The sequence below is a fragment of the Dipteris shenzhenensis genome, chromosome 5, assembly GCF_047967505.1.
Source record: "Dipteris shenzhenensis isolate YYH24624 ecotype China chromosome 5, Dip_SZ_1.0, whole genome shotgun sequence".
NCBI lineage: Eukaryota > Viridiplantae > Streptophyta > Polypodiopsida > Gleicheniales > Dipteridaceae > Dipteris > Dipteris shenzhenensis.
This window is the reverse complement of record NC_141600.1, coordinates 39133855-39156580: the sequence shown is the minus strand read 5'-3', so window position 1 is coordinate 39156580 and position 22726 is coordinate 39133855. Positions and strand designations below refer to the sequence as shown.

At 39.3% G+C, this 22726-nt stretch overlaps 1 protein-coding gene across 2 annotated transcripts in view; it reads left to right on the top strand.

The window, feature by feature from the left end:
• Nucleotides 1-7597, top strand: part of LOC147901999 (uncharacterized) — a 102365-nt gene extending 94768 nt beyond the window's left edge. The window contains exons 26-27 of one of the 2 annotated variants that reach the window (XM_087374618.1): nt 6862-6896; nt 7005-7597. In XM_087374618.1, the coding sequence (XP_087230744.1) occupies nt 6862-6896; nt 7005-7176 (207 nt within the window). In that variant the 3' untranslated portion in view covers nt 7177-7597. The remainder of the gene's footprint in view (nt 1-6861; nt 6897-7004) is intronic. The other variant, XM_087374619.1, reaches the window with a different exon arrangement.
• The last annotated feature ends 15129 nt before the right edge of the window (nt 7598-22726 follow it).

The following is a 22726-nucleotide window of genomic DNA, read 5'->3' as shown; positions in this document are numbered from 1 at the left end:
CAGTAAGGGAATTCAGCTTTGTATCTGCTTCAATTCCTTTTTCAGATATGGCCCATCAAAATCAGAATGATTTTCAGTTCGGTGGTCTTTCTCAGGAAGACAAATTGGATGGTACCAACTACTCCCTCTGGAGTTTCATGGTACGTAATATTCTGATTTCTCGCAATTTATGGGATTATGTCAATGGGGATGAAATCCGACCAGCAGATATTGCACCTGCTACCCCTCCTCACCAAGGAGGTGGAAGAGGTCGTGCACAAGGTGCAGCTGCAGGACAAGTTGTTGGTGCAGCTACAGTTAATACTCCTGAACAAAAGAGATGGGATTCACGAGATGCCTTAGCCTTGTCTTGCATCTCTCTTTCAGTGAAAAGATCAATCATTCCGCATATCCGGTCGTGTAAGACCTCCAGGGCAGCGTGGGATATTTTGGAAAGCATGTATGCAGCACGGAATGATGCCAGGGTATCTTTTTTAAAAAGAGAGTTGACCAATACACATATGGAGGAGGGTGACTCCATGTCAGCCCACCTCACTAAGCTACAGGATCTCAGAGAGCAGTTGTTAAATATAGATGAAATTATTCCTGATTCCGAGATGATTACAACCACTCTGAATTCTCTTCCTGAGTCTTATCTCAGCTTTCATACTTCGCTGAATTTATCATTGAGGGGGGGTGCAAATCCTCTTTCTTTTCATGAGCTGATAGGACTTCTGCTTCAGGAAGAGCAGACCAGGAAAAATTTGGCTTCACGTGCAGGTGAACAAGCCATGCTCTCAAAATTCAAATCAAAAACAAAGGGACAGGCAAAAACAGCAGCAAATCAGCCTTCCAGTGGGTCAGGACAGCCTTCACAAAAGGCTAAAAGTGATGCAAGCAAGCCCAAAAAGAAGGGTTTCTGTCACTACTGCAAAAAGCCAGGTCATCACATAGCAGAATGCAGGAAAAGGATTGCAAAGGAAAAGAAAAACAGCTCAGGAATGGCTGTTTCAGATTCAGCCCCTTGTGCATCTGACAGTGGGGATGCTGCAGCCAACTTTGTTGGTCAAGATTATGCCTTTTTATCTTGCATTTCTGATTCTAGGTTGGCTGTTCCAGATGCTCGGGATAGTACAGCTTCATGCAGTGATGACACATATGCATTTTTGACTTGCAGTTTTGACTCTCCTTCAGATGCATCTGCTTTCAGTGTTGATGAAACACTGAACATATGGTATTTTGACAGCGGTGCATCCAAGCACATCACTTCGAGGAAGTCTCTTTTTACTTCCTTGCATCCACCTCCTGTTGGTAAGAAAGTCACTTGTGCCAATAACTCCTCATATTCAGTACGTGGCACAGGAGAAGTTGAGCTCACTGCAATTGATGGCTCAATTTTCAGACTTTCTGATGTTTTATATGTGCCTGGCATAACCAAAAATCTCCTTTCAGTGTCCACTCTTAACAGAGATGGATTTCAGGTCATCTTTGAGGATGACAAATGTGCTGTCCGGGACAGGGAAGCTAACTATGCCTTAATGTTATCTGGTACTCTGCTGCGTGGGCTTTTTCAGCTTGATATTTTTCAGAAAAGAGCAGCTCATGCTTTGGCAATTTCTTCCCCTACAGTTGCCATGCAAAATGCAGAATTATGGCATGCCAGATATGGCCACATGCATTACAACAGCTTGATGACACTTCAGAAATTTTCAATGGTTGATGCATTGCCACCTCTTGCAATACCTCCTCCACATGCCTGTGAAGGGTGCATTTTAGGTAAAATGCATAGATTTCCCTTCAAGAAGGATGGTTCAGTTAAAGCTGTTCGCAAATTGCAGCTTATACACAGTGATGTCTGTGGTCCCATGAGGACTCCTTCATTGGGTGGTCATCTCTACTTTGTCACATTTATTGATGACTACTCCAATTTTACTTGGGTTTATGGGCTGAAAAAGAAATCTGAAGTGTTCACAGTGTTTAAACACTTTTCAGCCATGGTTGAAAATGAAACCGGGCTCAAGATACAGATATTACGCACGGATAGAGGTGGGGAATACCTATCTGCAGAATTTGATGCTTTCCTCAAACAAAAGGGTATTGTGCATCAGCTCACAGTCAGGCTGACCCCTCAGCAAAATGGCAAAGCTGAGAGGAAAAATAGAACCCTCATGGAGATGGACAGATGTATGCTGAAAAGCAAACACATGCCTCATAAATTCTGGTTAGAGGGTTTGATGTGTGCCAATTACATTTTGAACAGGGCTCCCACTAAGGCTTTAAAAACAAAAACTCCTTTTGAGGTCTGGAATGACAGGAAGCCTTCAATGGATCACTTCCGAGTCTTTGGATGCCTTGCCTATGCACATGTGCCAGTTGAATTTAGGCACAAATTGTCAGATAAAGCCATCAAATGCATATTTGTTGGATACAGTGCAGAAAGCAAGGGGTATCGTCTCTACAATCCTGCTACACGCAAAGTCATTGTAAGTAGAGATGTAATATTTTCTGAAAATTCAGCTTACACTCAGGCTGAATTTCAAATGCCTTCACCTTCAGAAGATGTATTTCAAGGGTTGCTACCCATTGCTTTGGGTTCCCCAACTGATTTTTCTGATCCAAATCAGAATTTACAGCAACCTTCACATGCTTCAGTTCCGCCACGGGATGTCATGCCTCCTCCACAGGAAGTGGAACAAGTGGTACAGCAAGAAATTGCAGACATACATGCAGCAAAAACAGTCCCAAACTGGCTGTTACAGACTCTCCGGGAGAGTAAACTTGATGCTCCGTTACCTGGCAGGACTCGCAGTGCAGCAAGGCACATGGAAGGTGCTAATTCAGTGGAATCAGCATATGCAGGTACTCTCCTTGATGAAGAGGAGCCTGCCACATTTGAAGAGGCACAAGGTAATGTGCATTGGATGAATGCCATGCACGATGAGTTGCAGTCCATTGCCAAAAATCAGACTTGGGATGTTGTGGACTTGCCACCGGGTAAACATGCTATTGGCACACGATGGGTATTTAAAGTCAAACGGAAGCCAGATGGCTCCATTGACAGATATAAAGCCAGGCTGGTTGCTAAAGGCTATGCTCAGAAAAAGGGCATAGATTATGAGGAGACTTTTGCTCCTACATCCCGGATGACCACCATCCGCTCAGTAATTGCAATGGCTGCACATTTTGAGTGGAATGTTCATCAGTTGGACATCAAAACAGCCTTCTTAAATGGGGACTTGCTGGAAGAGGTGTATGTCAAACGACCTCCGGGTTTTGAAATTACAGCAAATGCACTTCAAGTCTGCAAGCTTAATAAAGCTTTATATGGGCTGAAACAGGCCCCTCGTGCATGGTATGCTAAGATACATGCCTTTTTGACCAGCAAGGGGCTGCACAATAGTCCTACTGAAAGCACCCTCTACATCAAGATGGATGAGGGGGAAATATTAGTCATCCTTCTTTATGTTGATGACTTACTGCTCACAGGGTCCAATGACGACAAAATTGCAGATTTCAAAACTGATTTGCAGACCCACTTTGATATGTCAGATTTGGGGCTGCTTCATTTTTATTTGGGGATCCAATTCTCTCATGAGAGACGTGGCACTGTTATGTCTCAGTCCAAGTATGTTCAGAAACTTTTGGACAGATTTAACATGCAAGAGTGTAAGCCCATATCTACTCCTATGGAACCGGGGCTGAAACTCACAATGCATGATGCAGGAGAATCAGTTGATGCCACACTTTACAGTCAAGCTGTTGGATGCCTCATATATCTCTGCAATACTAGGCCTGATATTCAGTTTGCAGTATCTCAGGTGAGCAGGTATATGCACAGCCCCAAAACTATGCATTGGCAGGCAGTTAAGCGCATCTTCCGTTATTTGCAAGGCACCAAGTCTTTTGGCTTACTATTTCCCAGGGGGGGTGACTTGCAGATGCATGCCTACAGTGATTCAGATTGGGCTGGTGATTATGACACTAGGCAGTCCACTAGTGGCAATTGTTTCTTTTTGGGAAAATCTTGCATTTCATGGCTAAGCAAGAAACAATCTACAGTGGCTACCTCATCATGTGAAGCTGAGTACAGGGCAGCTTTCACAGCAACAGTGGAATGTGTCTGGCTGAGACGTTTATTTGCTGATCTTTATCTGTCTTTGGAGGGTCCTTCTCCAATTCTCACTGATAGTCAGAGTGCCATTGCAGTGGCAAAGAATCCAGTGTTTCATGCTCGCACGAAGCACATTGAGGTTCACTATCATTACGTCAGAGAGAAGTTACATGCAGGAGAGATCAGTATGATCTTTGTGTCCACACATGACAACGTTGCAGATATCTTCACCAAAGCACTACCACGTGAGAAGTTCGAGGCATTTCGCAGTGCCCTGAACTTATATCCGTTTGGTGATTGATCAGCCTTGTACATGACATTGGCACTGCAGGGGGGTGTTGGAATTATATCTATAATTCAGCAGTGACCAATGTAATATCATAAGTTAGTTAGGGGCACTTTTCCCTCTTTTAGAGGTTTTTCCCCCTAACTGCAGTTAGTTCACTAACTATGGTTAGTGACTACTAAGGTTTTGTCACTATGACAAAACCTTATCTACACTACTTTGTGTTGTACTCTTTTACACACTCTATTGAGCAACTACTGTCTTCAAGCTTACGTCTCTCTCACTCTCTCTTGCTCTCACACTCTCTATCTATCTCCATTCCTTCAGTTGAGTCATGCGTACTCCTGCCGATCTACAAGCCACTAAGAGCGTGAGTCCTGCTCCTGGAGATGGTCAATGGAAGCTAGGTCCCATCTCAATACTCTCTCATGCACCTAAAGGAGGTGGTGTCGGCAGAGAGCCTGAGACTGAAGCTCTTCGCTGCTCCTGTAAATCGCATTTGCTGTGCACAGGGTCCAACCCCCTCCGGTGGGGTCTCGGGTAGCTGCCAAATCTCTATGCCTGCCTACTGTATCTCCTTCTCCTGGAACAAGGCATCTGGAATATGGACCCCTTTCTTAGAGAGTCCTCGACGAGGATGCTCGAGGTGTAGAACAATCGGGGAGTGGTCAGACATAGTGGTACCTGTCAAAATGCCAGTGACTCCCTCCTTTGCATGGCCCATGTCGGTGAGTGGTCAGACATCATTGTACCTACCAAAATGCCAATGTCTTCCCACTTATGTATCAACCAATCACCCACATAGAACCTGTCCATCCTCTCCAGAAGTCCATCATGTCAATGCTGCCCAAAGGAGAAGTGGAAGCTATCGGGGATTTTGGAGAACTCTACGTCGTACCAAGGATCCCAGCCATAGATTGTGAAGATAAATTGCTTCCACATGCTCCTCTTGAGCAATGGCGTCTCTAAGAAAGAAGCTCCGTCCTGATCATATACATTCATAGCCACTACTTGTGAGACTGAAATGCAAACCCCTCCACTCCTACTTGAAGGCACATGGCATGGAGGAACAGAATGGAAAGGCAAATGGAAAGAGAAAATGAAGATGAAAAGTGCAAGGCAATGATAACCAAAATACTCACATTGATATAAAGCTTGATGTAGACTCATTTGATGTGACACACAACAAGTACAACAGTATTAGTTATCCCACAAATGATGGGTTGTGCAGTGGCATGGGAAGTGGCCATACTTGTATTTGAAGGGGACCTTCACTTTCGGGAATATCAACTTCAGTTGAGCCTTGTCTTATTTTGTTTACAAACTGAGACAGTCGCAGACTTGAGTCTATTTAGAGTCTGAAATAACCAGACTTGGCCCTTGGGTACCTTGGGCCCTTGAGAACTCTACGTCGTACCAAGGATCCCAGCCATAGATTGTGAAGATAAATTGCTTCCACATGCTCCTCTTGAGCAATGGCGTCTCTAAGAAAGAAGCTCCGTCCTGATCATATACATTCATAGCCACTACTTGTGAGACTGAAATGCAAACCCCTCCACTCCTACTTGAAGGCACATGGCATGGAGGAACAGAATGGAAAGGCAAATGGAAAGAGAAAATGAAGATGAAAAGTGCAAGGCAATGATAACCAAAATACTCACATTGATATAAAGCTTGATGTAGACTCATTTGATGTGACACACAACAAGTACAACAGTATTAGTTATCCCACAAATGATGGGTTGTGCAGTGGCATGGGAAGTGGCCATACTTGTATTTGAAGGGGACCTTCACTTTCGGGAATATCAACTTCAGTTGAGCCTTGTCTTATTTTGTTTACAAACTGAGACAGTCGCAGACTTGAGTCTATTTAGAGTCTGAAATAACCAGACTTGGCCCTTGGGTACCTATTAATAGGTGCCCTTGTGCTCCTCCATGTCCATTTAGACGTCCAAAAACTCCCTAACTCAAGAGCCTCTATGCATAACCCCCAGATACTTGAGTCTATTTAGAGACTGAAATAACCACTGACTTGGCCCTTGGGTCCCTATAAATAGGTGCCTTGTGCTCCTCCATGTCCATTTAGGTGTCCAAAAACTCCCCATTTCAGAGCCACTATGCATAACCCCAATCATGGACATGTGTAGGCTCCTCCACACCCTCGATCCTTTTCTAGTCACCCACCTCTTGTGCTCGATATGGAGGGTCATAGGTGGGGCAGTGACATGTTGTGAATATTTTTGTTGGTCTTTTTAATATAATAATAAATCTTTTTAATAAAATAGTAATAAATCTTCAACACCTTTACAAGACTATGTTACAATCTTTTTGTGCAATTGCTTAAGACTTTAGAAAATATCTGCCAGAAAGATGAGCAAGGCAATTTAAATTTTTACATAATAGTAATTAGAGTTTGAAAATTAGGGGTTACTCCCTTAAAGGGATTCTGTGTACTTAATGGAGTCTACTTGTCTGAATTTTGCAGTTTTCAGGAGAACCTCCATATGGCCTTGCTTGCAGGTGCTTATTCTTTACATTGACAGCTCCACCTTCAAGTAGATGGGTCTCTTTACAGTTGTCGTAGGCTGCCATGCTAGGTTCTTTCTAATATGGGGTTCATGGTTTCAGTGCTCTGTTTGCGGTCAGGAAGGCTATTGCATCTGCAAGAACAGAATGGGGTTCCAATGAGTGGTGCCAACTTAGTTCTCCAGCAACAGTAGAAAGAGTTGCTGTAGCCACAGCTCTTCCGTTTAGCATGTTGACATTTACTGGCATGCCAAGTATCTCCTCAGAAACGTAATGCTTCTTCTCTCGCCAAAGTTGAACCATGCTCAAAAAAAGGTGTCATTAGCAATCACAAGCTAATCATGTGCTTGACAGTAAATCAAAGAATCATATAGAAGTTATTTCTGGGGAATGGATTAGCAGTAGTGTAAAGATACTTTGTACATACTCTCAAGGCACAATTATCCTTTATGTAAGCAAGGAATAACACTCAATGACTTAAAAGAGTTCCTATTACACAGATTCTCTCTTTCAAAACTAAATGATATTTTCTTGAATAAAAAAAACTAAATGATCCCCTAAGAATTGAAATACATTCATAAGGCCATGCTCGTACCTCTGAAGCAAAGCTGGCTTATGCATCTTTTATAGGTTTTTACATTGGGAGAAATGTGCGATGACTTTCTAGAATCGTTATTAACTATACGAGCACATTTAAGTATGGCAAAGAGCATAAAAATTCCTTCTATGTCTTACACAATTTTGTATTACGGAAGGTGAATCAGAGTATGTACTCACTGTTCAAAAGGCTCGTGTGTCATGTAGAATCAGTTTGGGCCGAGTGTGCATTTGTTGAAGGTCACAAGAAAGCACTTATAAAAGTGTGATTCCCATGATCCTTTCAATTTCAATAGTATAGGGTTGTCATTTAAGCGACTCTTTTGCATTCACCAAGAATGCATGCCAATTGGTGCTTTCCTTTAGTGCTTGGGCAACTCACTTGCTCCAATATACCTAAGGCTATCATACTTGCTTGTTCTTGTAGGCCAAGATCAGCTTCCAAGGGGTTTCATTGACCTCTCCATGTAAGATTGCCCTACCACAATCATATCTCATGTGGTTTAATGCTTGCCAAATCACTTTAATCTCCTCGTCATCTTGTAGCAACCAACATTCTTATCTTTTGAGTTTCTTTACACAAAATGAAAAAAAAATTCAAAATGAGTTTGACCAATCTTTATAAAAAGATTTTGGCCTAAATATCCTATATTGATCTTTATGCTTATCCAATGAATGAAAGTAAAGTAGATATTGTTCATTCAAAAATTCACTTGGTTCTTGTTATGTCTAGTAGACATGAAACATGGTTGATTAACATAAATTGGTCTCAAATTTGCATAACCAAAATTATAAAAGTGAGGAATATTATGCATATGGTTTTAGTGCAACTCAGCGGAGGACTCAAGTCCTCATGCTATGCTGCATGGTTAAGTTCTTTAGAAAGAATGCAACCAACTAGTTGGTACTTAGTGTTGACATTGCAACTAGTCTATTCAACCTACTTAGACATGATTTGAATGATATAATTCACCATCTTGGTGATGGTCAACTAGGTAGTGCATGGAAGCCTAAAGGGACATTAGTGTTGATGACATTGCATATATAATAGTATTAGACATGGGTCAACAAGCTAGCTAGACAACATTACAATGTTAAGGCATCAAAATGTGTAGTATCAATGAACAAGCTACCACTATGGCTCTAACATCACTTTTGAATAATATTATTGTTGATCACATTAGATTATTATCATTAATATTTTTCCATGTTAGTTTTGTTAATAAGGAAAACTTTTATATTGGTGTTGAAAGTTTCTATGTTGTAACAAAAAATGAAAGTTTGTAAAACTCGCCAAGATTTGAACTTTTATCCTTAAAAAAATTTAACTTTGTACATCTTTTTATCAAAACTTGAAAGGAAATCTGATAAAGTTATATTATACTTTATCAATACCATGAAACTACAAAACTAGGTTTATCAACTTGCACCAATATCTTATATTAATATATAAGTACACATTATATAAAAACCTCCATTATTGCACATGTAAGAGAATAATGAGACATGAGTCAACCACATAGCAAAAACAACATTGTGTTCCAAGGTAATAGAATGTGTACAACTCGTTAACTGACTATCTATTGAATTGGATATGAAGCGAATGAGTCAACACGTTGGCACACCATTGCATTTTGAGGATACTAACAACGTGCAATATCAACAAGAAAGCATAGATCTAGTTTATTCAACATATATGCAAGGTAACTAATTATAGACAATGTAGATATAAATAATAGAGGAACTAAAGGACCTGAAAGGTGACATAAAACAACAAATGGGATGCATAGATCATACAATGGGTGATAATCATTAGCAAGCTCGTTGCAACATTATTCTCGCATTCAATGTTGTCCATCCTAAATTGAAAACATACGCACAAGGTAACTAAGTCTCTATTGAATAAGTAGATTCTATCACCTTAGGTCAATTTGATAAGTGACATTTTGGGGTGCTAAATATAAACACCAAGCTCGACAAATCGACCTTGGGTCGATTTGGTGATTGCTTCCCCACACACAAAGACATACACCCTGCATACATCCCCTAACTCTTTAAAATCATTGCATGCCTTGCATACACCCTGCAAATCCACCTTGGGTCGATTTGAGAAGAGATAGCATAGGGTACACACACACATATATCCTCCAATTACACCTTAGGTCGATTAGATGATCACTCATACATAAAGACATTTTGAGAGTTTTCCCAAAGCAACACAAGAAATGAGTCAAGCTTTTCAAATCGATGTTGGGTCAATTTGATTACTACTCACACTTTTTGAGATGATCACACACACACACACACACACACACACACACACAAAGTGTATTCTAAGGTTCACCTACATACGTGATCACTGAGATGTCACAAAAGCATTATCATAATGGCCTGGCTTTTCAAATCGAACTTGGGTTGGTTTGATGATCACTCACCCACACAAACAAATGGCATACCTTAGGTTGATTTGTGCACTTCATGGAGGATTAATGCAAATCGACCTTAGGTCGATTTGTGCACTTCATGAATGTTTCTTATGATTCACACATACACACAAATACATTATAACTCATTATAAGCTTGTTCTCAAATATACCCATGTACACTGCAAATCGACCTTAGGTCAATTTGAGAAGCTTGTTTATCACAATGGCCAGACTCATCAAATCGATCTTGGGTCAAATCAATGAGCACCAATGCACATCTACTTAGATGATCACTTAGGTGCGCACACACACATGCACACGCATGTTCTAGGACACACTAAAACGTATTTCAAATCAACCTTGGATCAATTTGAGAAGTGCTAGACCAACACACACTGGAAATCGTCCTTGGGTCGATTTGAGAAGCATGTTAGTCATAATGCTCGGCTTATCAAATCGACCTTGGGTTGATTTGATGAACATTCACATAGAGATACTTAGATGATCACTCAAATACACAAATACATTGATTTGTTCACTTCATGGATGTTTTTAATGATTCACACATAGACACAATACATTATAATTCATTACACAAACACACAAGCTTGTTAAAAAATACCCATGCACACTACAAATCCACCTTGGGTCAATTTGAGAAGCTTGTTTTTCACAATGGCCAGGCTCATCACATCCACCATGGGTCGATTCAACGCGCACTCATGCACATCTACTAAGATGATCACTCAAGCACACACACATGCACACTAAAACATGCTTCAAATTGACCTTGGGTCAATTTGAGAAGTGTTACAATATGGTGTTGAGCACAAGTCAAACACACCCTAGGTCAATTTGCTGATGACTCAAATGTCCAAAAACATGCTTAGAGTTCATCACAATGGCTAGGCTTTTCAAATCGACCTTGGGTCATTTGAAGACCACACACAATCACAAGTGGCATGCCCATACACAATGAAAATCGACCTAAGGTCGATTTGTACTTCATGAATGTTGATGATCATTTTCATACATACAAATATACATTTTAAGACAAATATATTCTCAACATTCTCCACACATTCTACACATACTAGCTTGACACCCATGTACACTTTTAATGGATCTTGGGTCAATTTAAGAAGGGATAGCTTAAAGTGTTTAACACAATTGCCATAGGTTGATTGGATGACCAAAGACATTGCAATCAATTTTCTTCTTTGTTATGTTCTGTATTAATAATATGCATGGATTAATGTATCATGTATCTATGCTTGATATAATTAAACTTTAGTTGCACTAATATTGTATTAATGTGTAGGAATTCAATGGATACGCAGACGGAAATGACACCAAACCCATTAAACAAGAAAGAAAAGCCAACACGAGAAAATAGACAAGATGGAAGGTTCGAATAAAAATGTTGGCACATCAAAGGAGTAGAAGGTTTTAAAAGTCATTGATATAGCTGAATGGTATGTGGATACTTATGGAATGGATTATGATAAATGTTTGGGGGAGATTACCATGTTCACCAAAGGAGGGATAGGAAAGGGATGGTATAGTATTGGCAAGGTAGTTAATATGCAAGAGGGTGTGGATAGTAAAGCAAATCCATGCATTGCTGCTACTACAATAAAGACAAAGAAATGTGAAGAGTTAATCGTCAGGGCAACACTCGATAAATTTGAGGTTACAAGGATGGTAGCAAGTTTTGGTTGGGAGGTGCAACTTGGAAGCACATTGAGCGATTGTGGAATCAACTGCATGGTAGACATAATAACAGGTTTCAAGACTGTGGAAGAAAACATGAAGAAGAAAAAAGGAACCAAAAGTTCAAAAATAGAAAAAAATGCTAAAGGGTGAAAGAAGAGTAAAACAGATAAAGATGTTATGAGAATTGGAATTATCCCATTAATTTAATCCTTCAGTATTTAGTTTAGTGAGATCCAACATTTTTGTCGCGCAGCTGATGCATGTGTGCTCGTTGTTTTGTAGTGATGCATGTGTGCTCCTACATGGCTGGATATACGACTGCGGCTATATGAGTGTGTAGCATTGTGTGCACCACTTATGTCATGATGGTATGTGTAGCATGTGTGTAGCATTTGTACGATTTTATTCATGTGTAGCATCAGGTGCACCATGAGATGGTATCTGTCACATGTGTGCACCATTCATCCGTGATTTATTGATTTCGCGTTGCTATAATACTGAAAGGTTGATTGATTGTGGTGATTAATTCCAAGGTTATTTTATGTTTGAAATATTTCATTACTATTGATCGTGTGAATCTAGGGAAAAAGTAATTGATTGGGCAATGGCATCTAGCAAGCATGATCCGCCATATTTTGGGAGCGTAGGCACAACTCCGGCGATGCAGGGATGAATAAGGCTTATGCCTAATTTTTGATATTACAAAAGCTTATGTACATATTTGAATTTTGGATTATTAGTGGCTTGGCTAAGTGTATAAACTAAAGTTAGAAAAAGCTTTATTTTTTTAAAAACTAGCTATTCTAGAAGGTGGATGGGCTAAAATCGGGTATGGAGGAAAGCACAGAGGTTTTTGTATGATTTTTGCTGGGAAGCTTTTTGGGGAATATACATAAATACATAGGAGCACCACACCTATGGGGGGAGATTGTACCCAGCAGGCTTGGGCATGCGAGGAAGCCTTGGGAGATTGCTCTTAAAACTTCTCGGGAGGCCCCCCATCCCGGTATTATTCTAGCTCAAGTCCCCTTAACAGTTGGTGACTATCCACTAGATCAAGTCACTTTGTTGCTCTATTCTTTGAAGTTCCTAGTCATAAAGATATCCTTCAAGGCAATAGTGCAAACAAGGGAGCAACCCAACGGATTTTGGAAGAGGAGAATCTCCAAAAAGAAAAAAAGAAAAAAAAAAGCAAGTGTTCACAAGAGCAAGAGGCAGTCTACAAGTGCTATCGGACACGAGCTTTGCTTTGTACTTTGCAACGTAGATTCACTTGTTGGAATCATGTGAGTTCGAGAGCCCACAGAGATACTATTCGACAAATAGCCGCTTTCAAAGCTTGGAAACCGAATTGAGATAAGTCTTGTGTTTGTGTGTATTTCCTTTCATAGTGATTTCTTCTTTGCACCGTGCACATACTTAACTATGTCTGGAAGGCGTATTCCATCAAAGATAGGTTATCATGAAGGTCTACATCATGATGAGGATGTGAAAAATGATCACCATCGGTCAAGAAGAAGTTCAACACCGATGACACTTACTGAGGAAGAATGGCGAGAACACTATCAGCATGAGAAGCAACAACGTCAAGAGATTGAAGGTGCTCTACGCCAAGTGATGACAACTTGGAAGCCACCTATATCGATTGAGGACGAGGAACCTGTGCATGCATCAGATTCACTAGATGCATGGAAACATCACGCACAGGACCTTGAGCAGGAACTTGAGTACATGTGCAACACGGCCAACAAAGAACGTGCAAATCGAGTGTTAAAAGAGATGACTGAAGTCACAAAGAAGCGTATGAAGGATAGAGATGATGAAAAAAGTGAAAGTAGCAAATCATCAGACACCAGTGATAGTGAGCATGGAAGAAGCAAGATGAGACATCAAAGGAAGAAGAAGCGACATGTGAAGACTTCACTATGACGACATCATGACATTACTCCTTCACATGAGTCCAGCGATGAAGACAACGTGGGAAAGGCCATCTTGAAAGCACTCAAGCTTCGTGATAAGAAGAAGTTTGGTAAGATTAATTGCAAAACTTTTTCTTTTCCAAAATATGATTGTAAAAGAGATGGACAAGCTTTACTTGCATGGATTAATTCTTTCAATCAATACTTTTTGGGAGAATGGTACGAAGAGATCGAGAAGGTAAAACTTGCTGCGAGTCACATGACAACAGTGCACAATTATGGTGGAGTGTGGTTGCTGAAAGCACTCATGTTCCAAAGACATGGGAAGCATTTAAAGATAAAATCAAGAAGTGCTTCCTACCTACACAGTTTGAAGGGGATACTCGCAAGCAATGGGGAAGATTGAGGTAGTTGGATAATGAGAGTGTGGATGCATACACTGAGAAATATCTTTCCTCTCTACTTCAATTGCAAACCATTGAGAAAGTGTCCCGAAAGGAGCAATGTCGTACCTTTGTTGAGGGTTTACGCCCTACTATTCGTGATGATGTACGTATGCTTCGACCATCTATAGCTTCTGATGCTATGGATTTGGCATTAGAGTCAGAAAGAAAGCAAGGAAGAAGCTTTGCTACTCGCACCCCTCGAGCAAAGAAGCATACTTCATACTTCAAGCAGGATGGTGTAAGTGGAAAAGTTGGTAGATATGATGGTAAGTCTAATTGGAAACATACTAAGTCATGTATTAATCGAAGAACCAAAGAACTTGTCACATGTTACGAATGCAAAGAGAAGATACACTACTCTTATGAATGTTCAAAGAATCCACTTACTACACACAAGATAGGTACCCAAGCAAAGAATGCTACCAACAATAATGGAGGTAATGGAGGGAGAATGAATGGACGTACCAATGGTAATAGTTAGCACAGCAACTCCACACGGATCAACTACATTGATGATGGATCCCATGATAAATCTTTCAAGCAAGAGGGCGAGGATGAGGGCAACGACACTGAAGATGCCGACTACACCCCTTTAGGTAAGTGTTATTCAAATAAAAGTGCATCTTATTTTCATACTTCTTTGTTACATATGACCACACTATTGCACGAAAAAGAACATAGTGTTTTATTTGATGATGGAAGCACCTATGATTTCATTTCACAATGTTTAGTTAAAAAGTTAGGGCTTGCAACCATCAAAATAAGATATAAAGTCAAATCAGCTTTTCAAGGATCGAATTATAATTGTTTGCAAATGGTTAAGGATCTTGAGGTAACTTTAGGGCCATTAGTTGAGAGCCGTGATTTCTTAGTCCCTCCTTTGCATGAGCAAGATCTCATTCTAGGGATGCCCTAGCATGTCGATCATAATGCCAAACCTGATTATCTTAAACACACCATTATTGCGACTCAAGGCACTGAGACCATGACTCTAGAATGCGATAAGAATCTTCCCTATTGGCCTATATTGTCACATACCCAAGCTAAAAGAGCTTTGCGCAAACGTGAGAAGACATATTTGGTTATGGTCAATAAGATTGAGGCTAGACCTGAGACTAAGACAACTAAGCAAGAGCCTTTGGATCCTTTTCTAGCTACCTATGATGACTGCTTTATGGAAGACTTACCCCTTGGTTTACCTCAATCTAGACCTGAGGATCATAAGATTGATTTTATTCCAGGTAGCGCACCACTGTGTAAATCACCATATACACACAATCCTACTGAGCAACAAGAGATTCAATTATAAATAGAAGATCTTTTGGCTAGAGGCCTAATTCGACCTAGTAGCTCACCATTTGGGGCACCCGCTCTTCTTGTCAAGAAGAAAAATGGAATTTTTCGAATGTGCATCGATTAGCATGCCTTAAATAAAATCACAATGAAAAATCGATACCCCATTCCGAGAGTTGATGATCTACTCGACAAGTTGAAAGGACCCATAATCTTTAGTAAGGTTGATCTTAAGTTAGGATATCATCAAGTGAGAGTGATCGAGTTTGATATTTTCCAGACTGCTTTTAGAACCCAAACTGGTCACTATGAATTTCTTGTTATGCCTTTTGGATTGACCAATGCACTTGCTATATTTAGTTAGATGATGAATTGCATCTTCCTACCCTATCAAGACTTTGTGGTAGTTTTCTTTGACGATATCATGATTTATAGCAAGAGTCGAGAGGAACATGAGAAACACTTGGATCTTGTTTTCTCTCTCTTACGTGAGAACCAACTGTATGCCAATGTAGAGAAAAGTTTCTTTTTCCAGCCTGAAATCGAATATCTTGGACACACAGTTTCAGCAACCAGCTGAAGGCATTCGAGTAGATCTCAAGAAGGTAGAAGTGATAATAAACTGGCCACAGCCTAAAGATATCCATGAGTTACGATCTTTTCTAGGCTGTGTAGTTTCTATCGTAGATTTATTATAAATTTTACACATAAGGCACATCCATTGACTGAACTACTGTGTAAGACTCGAGCTTTCTCTTGGGGTGAGCAACACACATTAGGTTTTCAACGATTTAAGGGTGCAATGATGCACACACCAGTTTTGACCATGTCGGACTTTACAAGACCCTTCTTTGTCATGGCCTCACTGATGCTAGTGGACAGGGTTTCAGGGCTATGCTCATGCAAGATAACCATCCAATTGCATTCGAGTCACGTAAATTAAAACCAACAAAGCTAAACTATTCCTCGTATGATAAAGAATTAGCCACTGTGGTGCATGCCCTTAAACTCTAGAAACACTATCTTATGGGTTTCGAGTTACTTATTAAGATTGATCACCAGAGTCTTAGACATCTCCTTAATTAGTCAGTGATCTTGGATCGGCACATTAAATAAGCTACCTTTATTGTGACAGCTTTAAACCGATGATCCAATATCAACCAAGAAAAGACAATGTAGTTACTGATGCACTGAGCCGTTGACCTAGCATAAATAATATCTTAGTCATTTAGGGAGACCCCCCTTTCGAGCCTATGAAGGTAGACTATCCTACTGATCGAGACTTTTCAAAAATTTGGCATAAGATTAAGCAAGCTAATAGCACCCCTATGGCCTCGTATTCCATTCATAATGACTATCTATTCTACAAAAAGTGCTTGTGTGTCACTACACCATTTTGACATTTAGTACTAGAAGAGGTACATCAGCCACCCTACATGGGACATAGAGGCATCGCTGCTATGTATCGGACTGTAATTCGAGATTTTTTTTGGCCTAAGCTTAAAGTTGATGTTGCAACTTTTGTTGCACAATGTCTTATTTGTCAAAAAGTCAAGAGCTACAAGGTCAAATATCAAGGTTTACTTATGCTTTTACTAATTCTTGATGGCCCATGGGAGCAGATTTCTATGGACTTTATTATTGGATTTCCTACGACTAGCTCAGGTTTTGATATGATTTGGACTATCATTGATAGATTTAGCAAGTAGGCTTACTTTATTCCTTGTAAGAAGACCTTGACTACAGTTTAGGCTGCTCATTTGTTCATCAAGCACATCTTTATACACCATGACCTTCTAAAATTAATCGCATCAGACCAGGATATTATACACCATGGCCTTCCAAAATTAATCACGTCAGACCAGGATAGTAAATTTTGTAGTAACTTCTGGACTACACTCTTTGACAATCTTGGTATGAAGTTAGATTTTTCCACTGCTCTTCATCTCGAATCTAATAGCCAAACGAAGGTCACACAAAATATTATTTGTGACATGTTACATGCTTACATGTCTGGTTAGCTAGGCAAATGGGACAAATTTATACACATATTACAATTTGCCTACAACAACACTAAGCACTCTGCTACAGGCAAATCTCCATTCCAAATTGTCTATGGAAAGACCATTCCTACTCCATGGACTCGCCTTATGCACTAAGTAGAGGTTGTTGATCAATCTATTGAAGATTTCTCTAGCATTTTGGCTACTGTAAAAAAGAATATCGAGCATACTCAAGCTATGTATAACGCACGTGCAAACAACCTAGTCATGTTACGTATTGAGAAGCATAGACTTAAGAGTATTCATACACACCGTGTAGTTAAGTTTGCTCCTAAATCCTATGGTCCCTTTAAAGTTTGGAGTGCATTAATGATAATGCCTATCGGTTCGAATTACCACCCGATTAGGAAATTCATAATTCTTTTCATGTGCACCTCTTGAAACCTTTCCATGGAGACCCACCAATTCGACCTATTTTAGACGATGCACCATTGCTTCAAGGAGAGATCCAGCCCTTAGAGCCAGACCAGATCATTGATCAACAAATTACTCAAACGAGACGTGGAAAATCATATCCTATTTATCTTCTTACATTTAAGAACCACCCCGTTGAGGATGCTAAGTAGATGCCCAAGCGATATTTTCGCTAGTACCTTGATTTATTGACTACTTTTTTGTCGCACAATTGAGAGCAATTGTGATTTCAAGCAAGAGGGATGTTACAAGAATTGGAATTATCCCATTAATTTAATCCTTCAGTATTTAGTTTAGTGAGATCCATCATTTTTGTCGCGTAGCTAATTCATGTGTACTCCTGTTCCATAGTGATGCATGTGTGCTCCTACATGGCTGGATATATGGCTGTGGTTGTATGAGTGTGTAGCATTGTGTGCACCACTTATGTGATGATGGTATGTGTAGCATGTGTGCACCATCCGTATGATTTTATTCATGTGTAGCATCAGGTGCACCATGAGATGGTATGTGTCGCATGTGTGCACCATTCATCTGTGATTTATTGATTTCGCGTTGCTATAATATTAAAAGGTTGATTGATTGTGGTGATTAATTCCAAGGTTATATTATGTTTGAAATATTTCATTACTATTAATCGTGTGAATCCAAGGGAAAAGTAATTGATCGGGCGATGGCATCTGGCAAGCATGATCTGCCATATTTTGGGTGCGTAGGCGCAACTGCAGTGATACAGGGATGAATAAGGCTTATGCCTAATTTTTGATATTACAAAAGCTTATGTACATATTTGAATTTTGGATTATTAGTGGCTTGGCTAAGTGTATAAACTAAAGTTAGAAAAAGCTTTATTTTTAGAAAAAGCTAGCTATTCTAGAAGGTGGATGGGCTTTTTGTAAAATCATGTATGGAGGAAAGCACAAAGGTTTTTGTATGATTTTTGCTCAGAAGTTTTTTGGAGAATATACATAAATACATAGGATGTGGAAGGAGAGCACCATAGCTATGGGGGGAGATTGTACCCAGTAGGCTTGTTCTGTCTCTTTTGTTTGTGAGTTTTGAGAGTTTGTGTGTATTTTCCAAGAGTGTTGCTATGTTTTCCAAGGATTTGTAGGTTCCGTGAGCATTTCCCATTGCAAAAGAGGACTTGTCTCTTGGTCCACTGTTGATAGAGCCTCTTGACATGATGCTACTTGAGTCTAGGAGATTAGAAAAAGACGAGATGGAATTTATGGTAGGTGCAACGTCCTTAATGTGATGGAAAGCTTACTATCCTTTTGGATATGGGACAACTTTTGAAATTGATGTCAATAGGTGTTATGAGGCAGGAGTTAATTATGTCTACATGCCACATAATGAAAATGTGGTGTTACGATTCTTCAAAAAGTGGATGACAATAGCAAAAATGTACATAGCTGGACAACTTCCTAACACATTGGGAAAGATTGAGCCACTACAAGAAGACAAAAAAGCAAAAGATGTGATCAAAGAGGGAGAGGACTTTGCAAAGGTCAAGTAAGCACCACATACAACTCCTATTTGTGGAACATTGTTTCACTATTTGGAGGGACTATTTGGGGACAACATTTGAGAATTACAAGACAAGATAATGAAACATAGTGTTGTATTAAGAAAGTCAAAGAAGTTAGGGTAGTTGATAGATATGGAAGATGCTTCACAGAAGATGAAAGCAAGCCAAGTTCTATAAGGAGCAGTTGCAGCACATTTCAGTACACTTGTTGGAGGTAATAAGAAGCAAAGTTGGAACGTTGTCCTATCCGCTTATGCAATTATAGATGAAGAATATAAAAAAATAAGTAGATGGTTTGAGGAGTGGATAAAAAATGCATTGAGCAAGATGAAGAGACCTGCACCATTGCGTGTTTTAGTGACAGACATGATCACCTCATGCTATAAGAGACACGTTGGATTTAAAGGACCACTCAATAAAAAGATGCCATAGACAGTCTAGAGTAAGAGCACATTTTGAATGCATGGATGTTTTAAATAAGTTGCCATGCAATGTTCTTTTGGGCCTTGTTGTCATCGACACGGTGTCAGAAGAAGAATCACATCATTGGAGTCAAGAGGACTTTTCTAACTTATTATAAGCATGATCAATTTGTCCTTGTTGCATTTATCAAGGGCTTAGGAGTCATCGGGATGCTAATTGAATGTGCAAAACAACAAAATTGGAATACCATCATGGCATGGGGTTCATATGATAGAAATGCCAATCGAACATCTCACCAATACATGATACTACACATTTTCTTTACAAAGGAGATGATTGTAATCGTGGCCAATTCATGCCATCAAACTACGAACCTAATCTCTCTTGGGTAGAAACAGAGAATGTAGAAGAAAGATGGAATTTGAAATATGTTGATTGTTTGATTGATTCATACTGTCATGATGAACACCATGTTGTAGATGTATTCATAGGTGGGGTTGCCACTCGAGCAGCTCTTTCAAAAAAAAGATGTCTAGCCCTCACAAAATCAGAAGGGGATGTGGGAGATTTGGAAGCAATGTGTGCACACATTATTGAGGTTGATGAGTCTTTGAAGGTGTGGATGGGACTAGATATTCCTAAAGACAAGGCATCCATCGAGGCAACTCCAATAACAAGTGTTGAGCTTCTGAAACAGATATACAATGAAGCGAAGAAACCTCATCCAACATCTCCAAGCAGTTCAGATGATGAAAGACATAGAGGTAATGATATAATAGACAAAGAGGATGTAGATAATGACGATATATGAAATATTTGATATTTATTTTTGGTACATATGAGGATTTCTATTTTTTGTTAATTAGATTGATATTAGTTGTTGTTATTGCTTTATGTTTGATTTGCATATGTTGGCATAGTCTTTTTAAATCGAATGTTAAACTGTAATTATGTGTTGTAAACATATGAAGACCACCAAGGAAGGCACATAATCCTTTGTTTTATTTTAAATGACACAATTATTTGATAGTTTGTTCAATATATACAAACTTAATTATTTTTCATATGGGTACTTGACAGGCACTTTTCAATTCATAACTACTCTATAGAGAAATCTTTACTAAGATATTGATATGCAAGATGCTTATAAAAGTGTTCATGTACATGGAAACTTAGATATTAACAATTCCCATAGGAGTGTGGGTCGTTTCACATTAGAAGAATCCCATACTGTAGGAGATTGTGACTTAGGTGAATCTATTCAGTTGAATCAAGAAGAAGAAAGAGAATCTAGGCATAAATTTAGTGGTTGCTCACATGAGTCATTAAACTATGCTGTTGATCATGCAAATACTCGAGAAGTACAAGAGATTCTTAACATGGACGTTTCTAAAGAGGATTCAAGAGAAGCTATAAAATGGTCCTCTGGAACAAATTATTCAATGGGAGAATCCATACAAGGTCCATCACATACAAAGGAGACTTATAGAGTTCATAAACGAGCCATCATTTTAGACTTAAATGGATTATTGCTATGCAAGGTTGATAATAAATTCTCTGATAATAGATGGTACAACATTGGGAGAGAGAAGATATTGCTACGGACTAGATGCATAGAGTCTCTACAGAGTCTTATTGAGCACTTTAATGTGGGCATATGGTCTTGTGCCTTGGTGCAGAATATAAAGTGAAGAATTTAATTACTAGAAGAAGTAGCAAATAAAAAGTTGCCTTTATTCATGGTTTGGGGAAAAGAGGAATGTTATAAAAGGAAAAATCCTCCATTATTTAGACCAGACAAGCATAATGTAGGAGCATCTTTCAAGCCACTTTATACCGTGTGGGAATTGTGGAAAGGACAATATGATCAAACAAACACTGTCTTGACCGATGATAGCCCATCTAAGGGTTGTGTAAATCCTCTTGGTACTTGTTTGTTTCCAGAGTCATTTACACTTAAGAGTTAAGCCAATGTTGACCTCATAGAAAAAGTATTACCTTATCTCCTTGAATTGAGACATGTTTCAGATGTTCGATCAATGATCATAGCAGATCCCTTTGGTCAATGTCCAGTTACACTAGGTCATCCCTTGTATGGATACTTTGAGAGTGTTATCAAGCATTTTCAAAATTTATGGAGCAATATTCCTCCCCAAAAATATTTTGGGAAGAAAGTTACTCTTCCTCAGATAAGGAGAAGAAACCATCAAATTTTTTGAAGCATGATGAACAAAAACAAATGAAGCAGTTAATGAGAAAACCAGCACCACTAAGGAGATTGTTTATGGAACAACTTGACATATAACAATCAATGCGCAATCTGGATTCAACGAGTGATGTGGAGGCAATCTTAAGGGCTCAACAACCTGGATTCTCGGGTCGATACATTATAGGCAGAATTGCGAGAATTTATCTTCGGCCTTTGGAAGATTGGTAAAGACAACATGGCAATAAGAGAACAAGTAAGAAATAATCCCATTTGTTAAACTCAATTATATATATCTGATTCCTCTATGAGTGGTGCTACTGCATAATTTTTCCTATTACTCATAAGAATTTGCATGAAGCTTTGTTTTCAATTAGCGTGGCATTGAAAATAACACAATGTTTATAAGCTTCAAAAAATTGTACTAACTCTACTGCTTTCCTAACATACATTCATATTGTTAAAGGACTTGATGTCAAAGAAAATTTGTAGTTAAGGCAATAGTGTAAGCTCTCCAAGTTTTGGATAGTTGATTTAGATGAAGCAGTAAAGTTGACCACTTTTTGGTCTGTTGCAAGCACAGATGAGTTGAAGAAGCATGAAGGATATTAGCTATTATAGATATTAATTTTGCAAATGTAGCTGCATTGAAGGAATTCAGAAGGCCGTTTGATGTTAGGGTTATCATTCAACAGCAACCTCAATACTTGTCGTTTGGTAGAGAAGATATTTCAATCCTCTTCAATCCTTTGAAAGAGGCTAATGACAAAGTAATGATGGCCATCCTGAG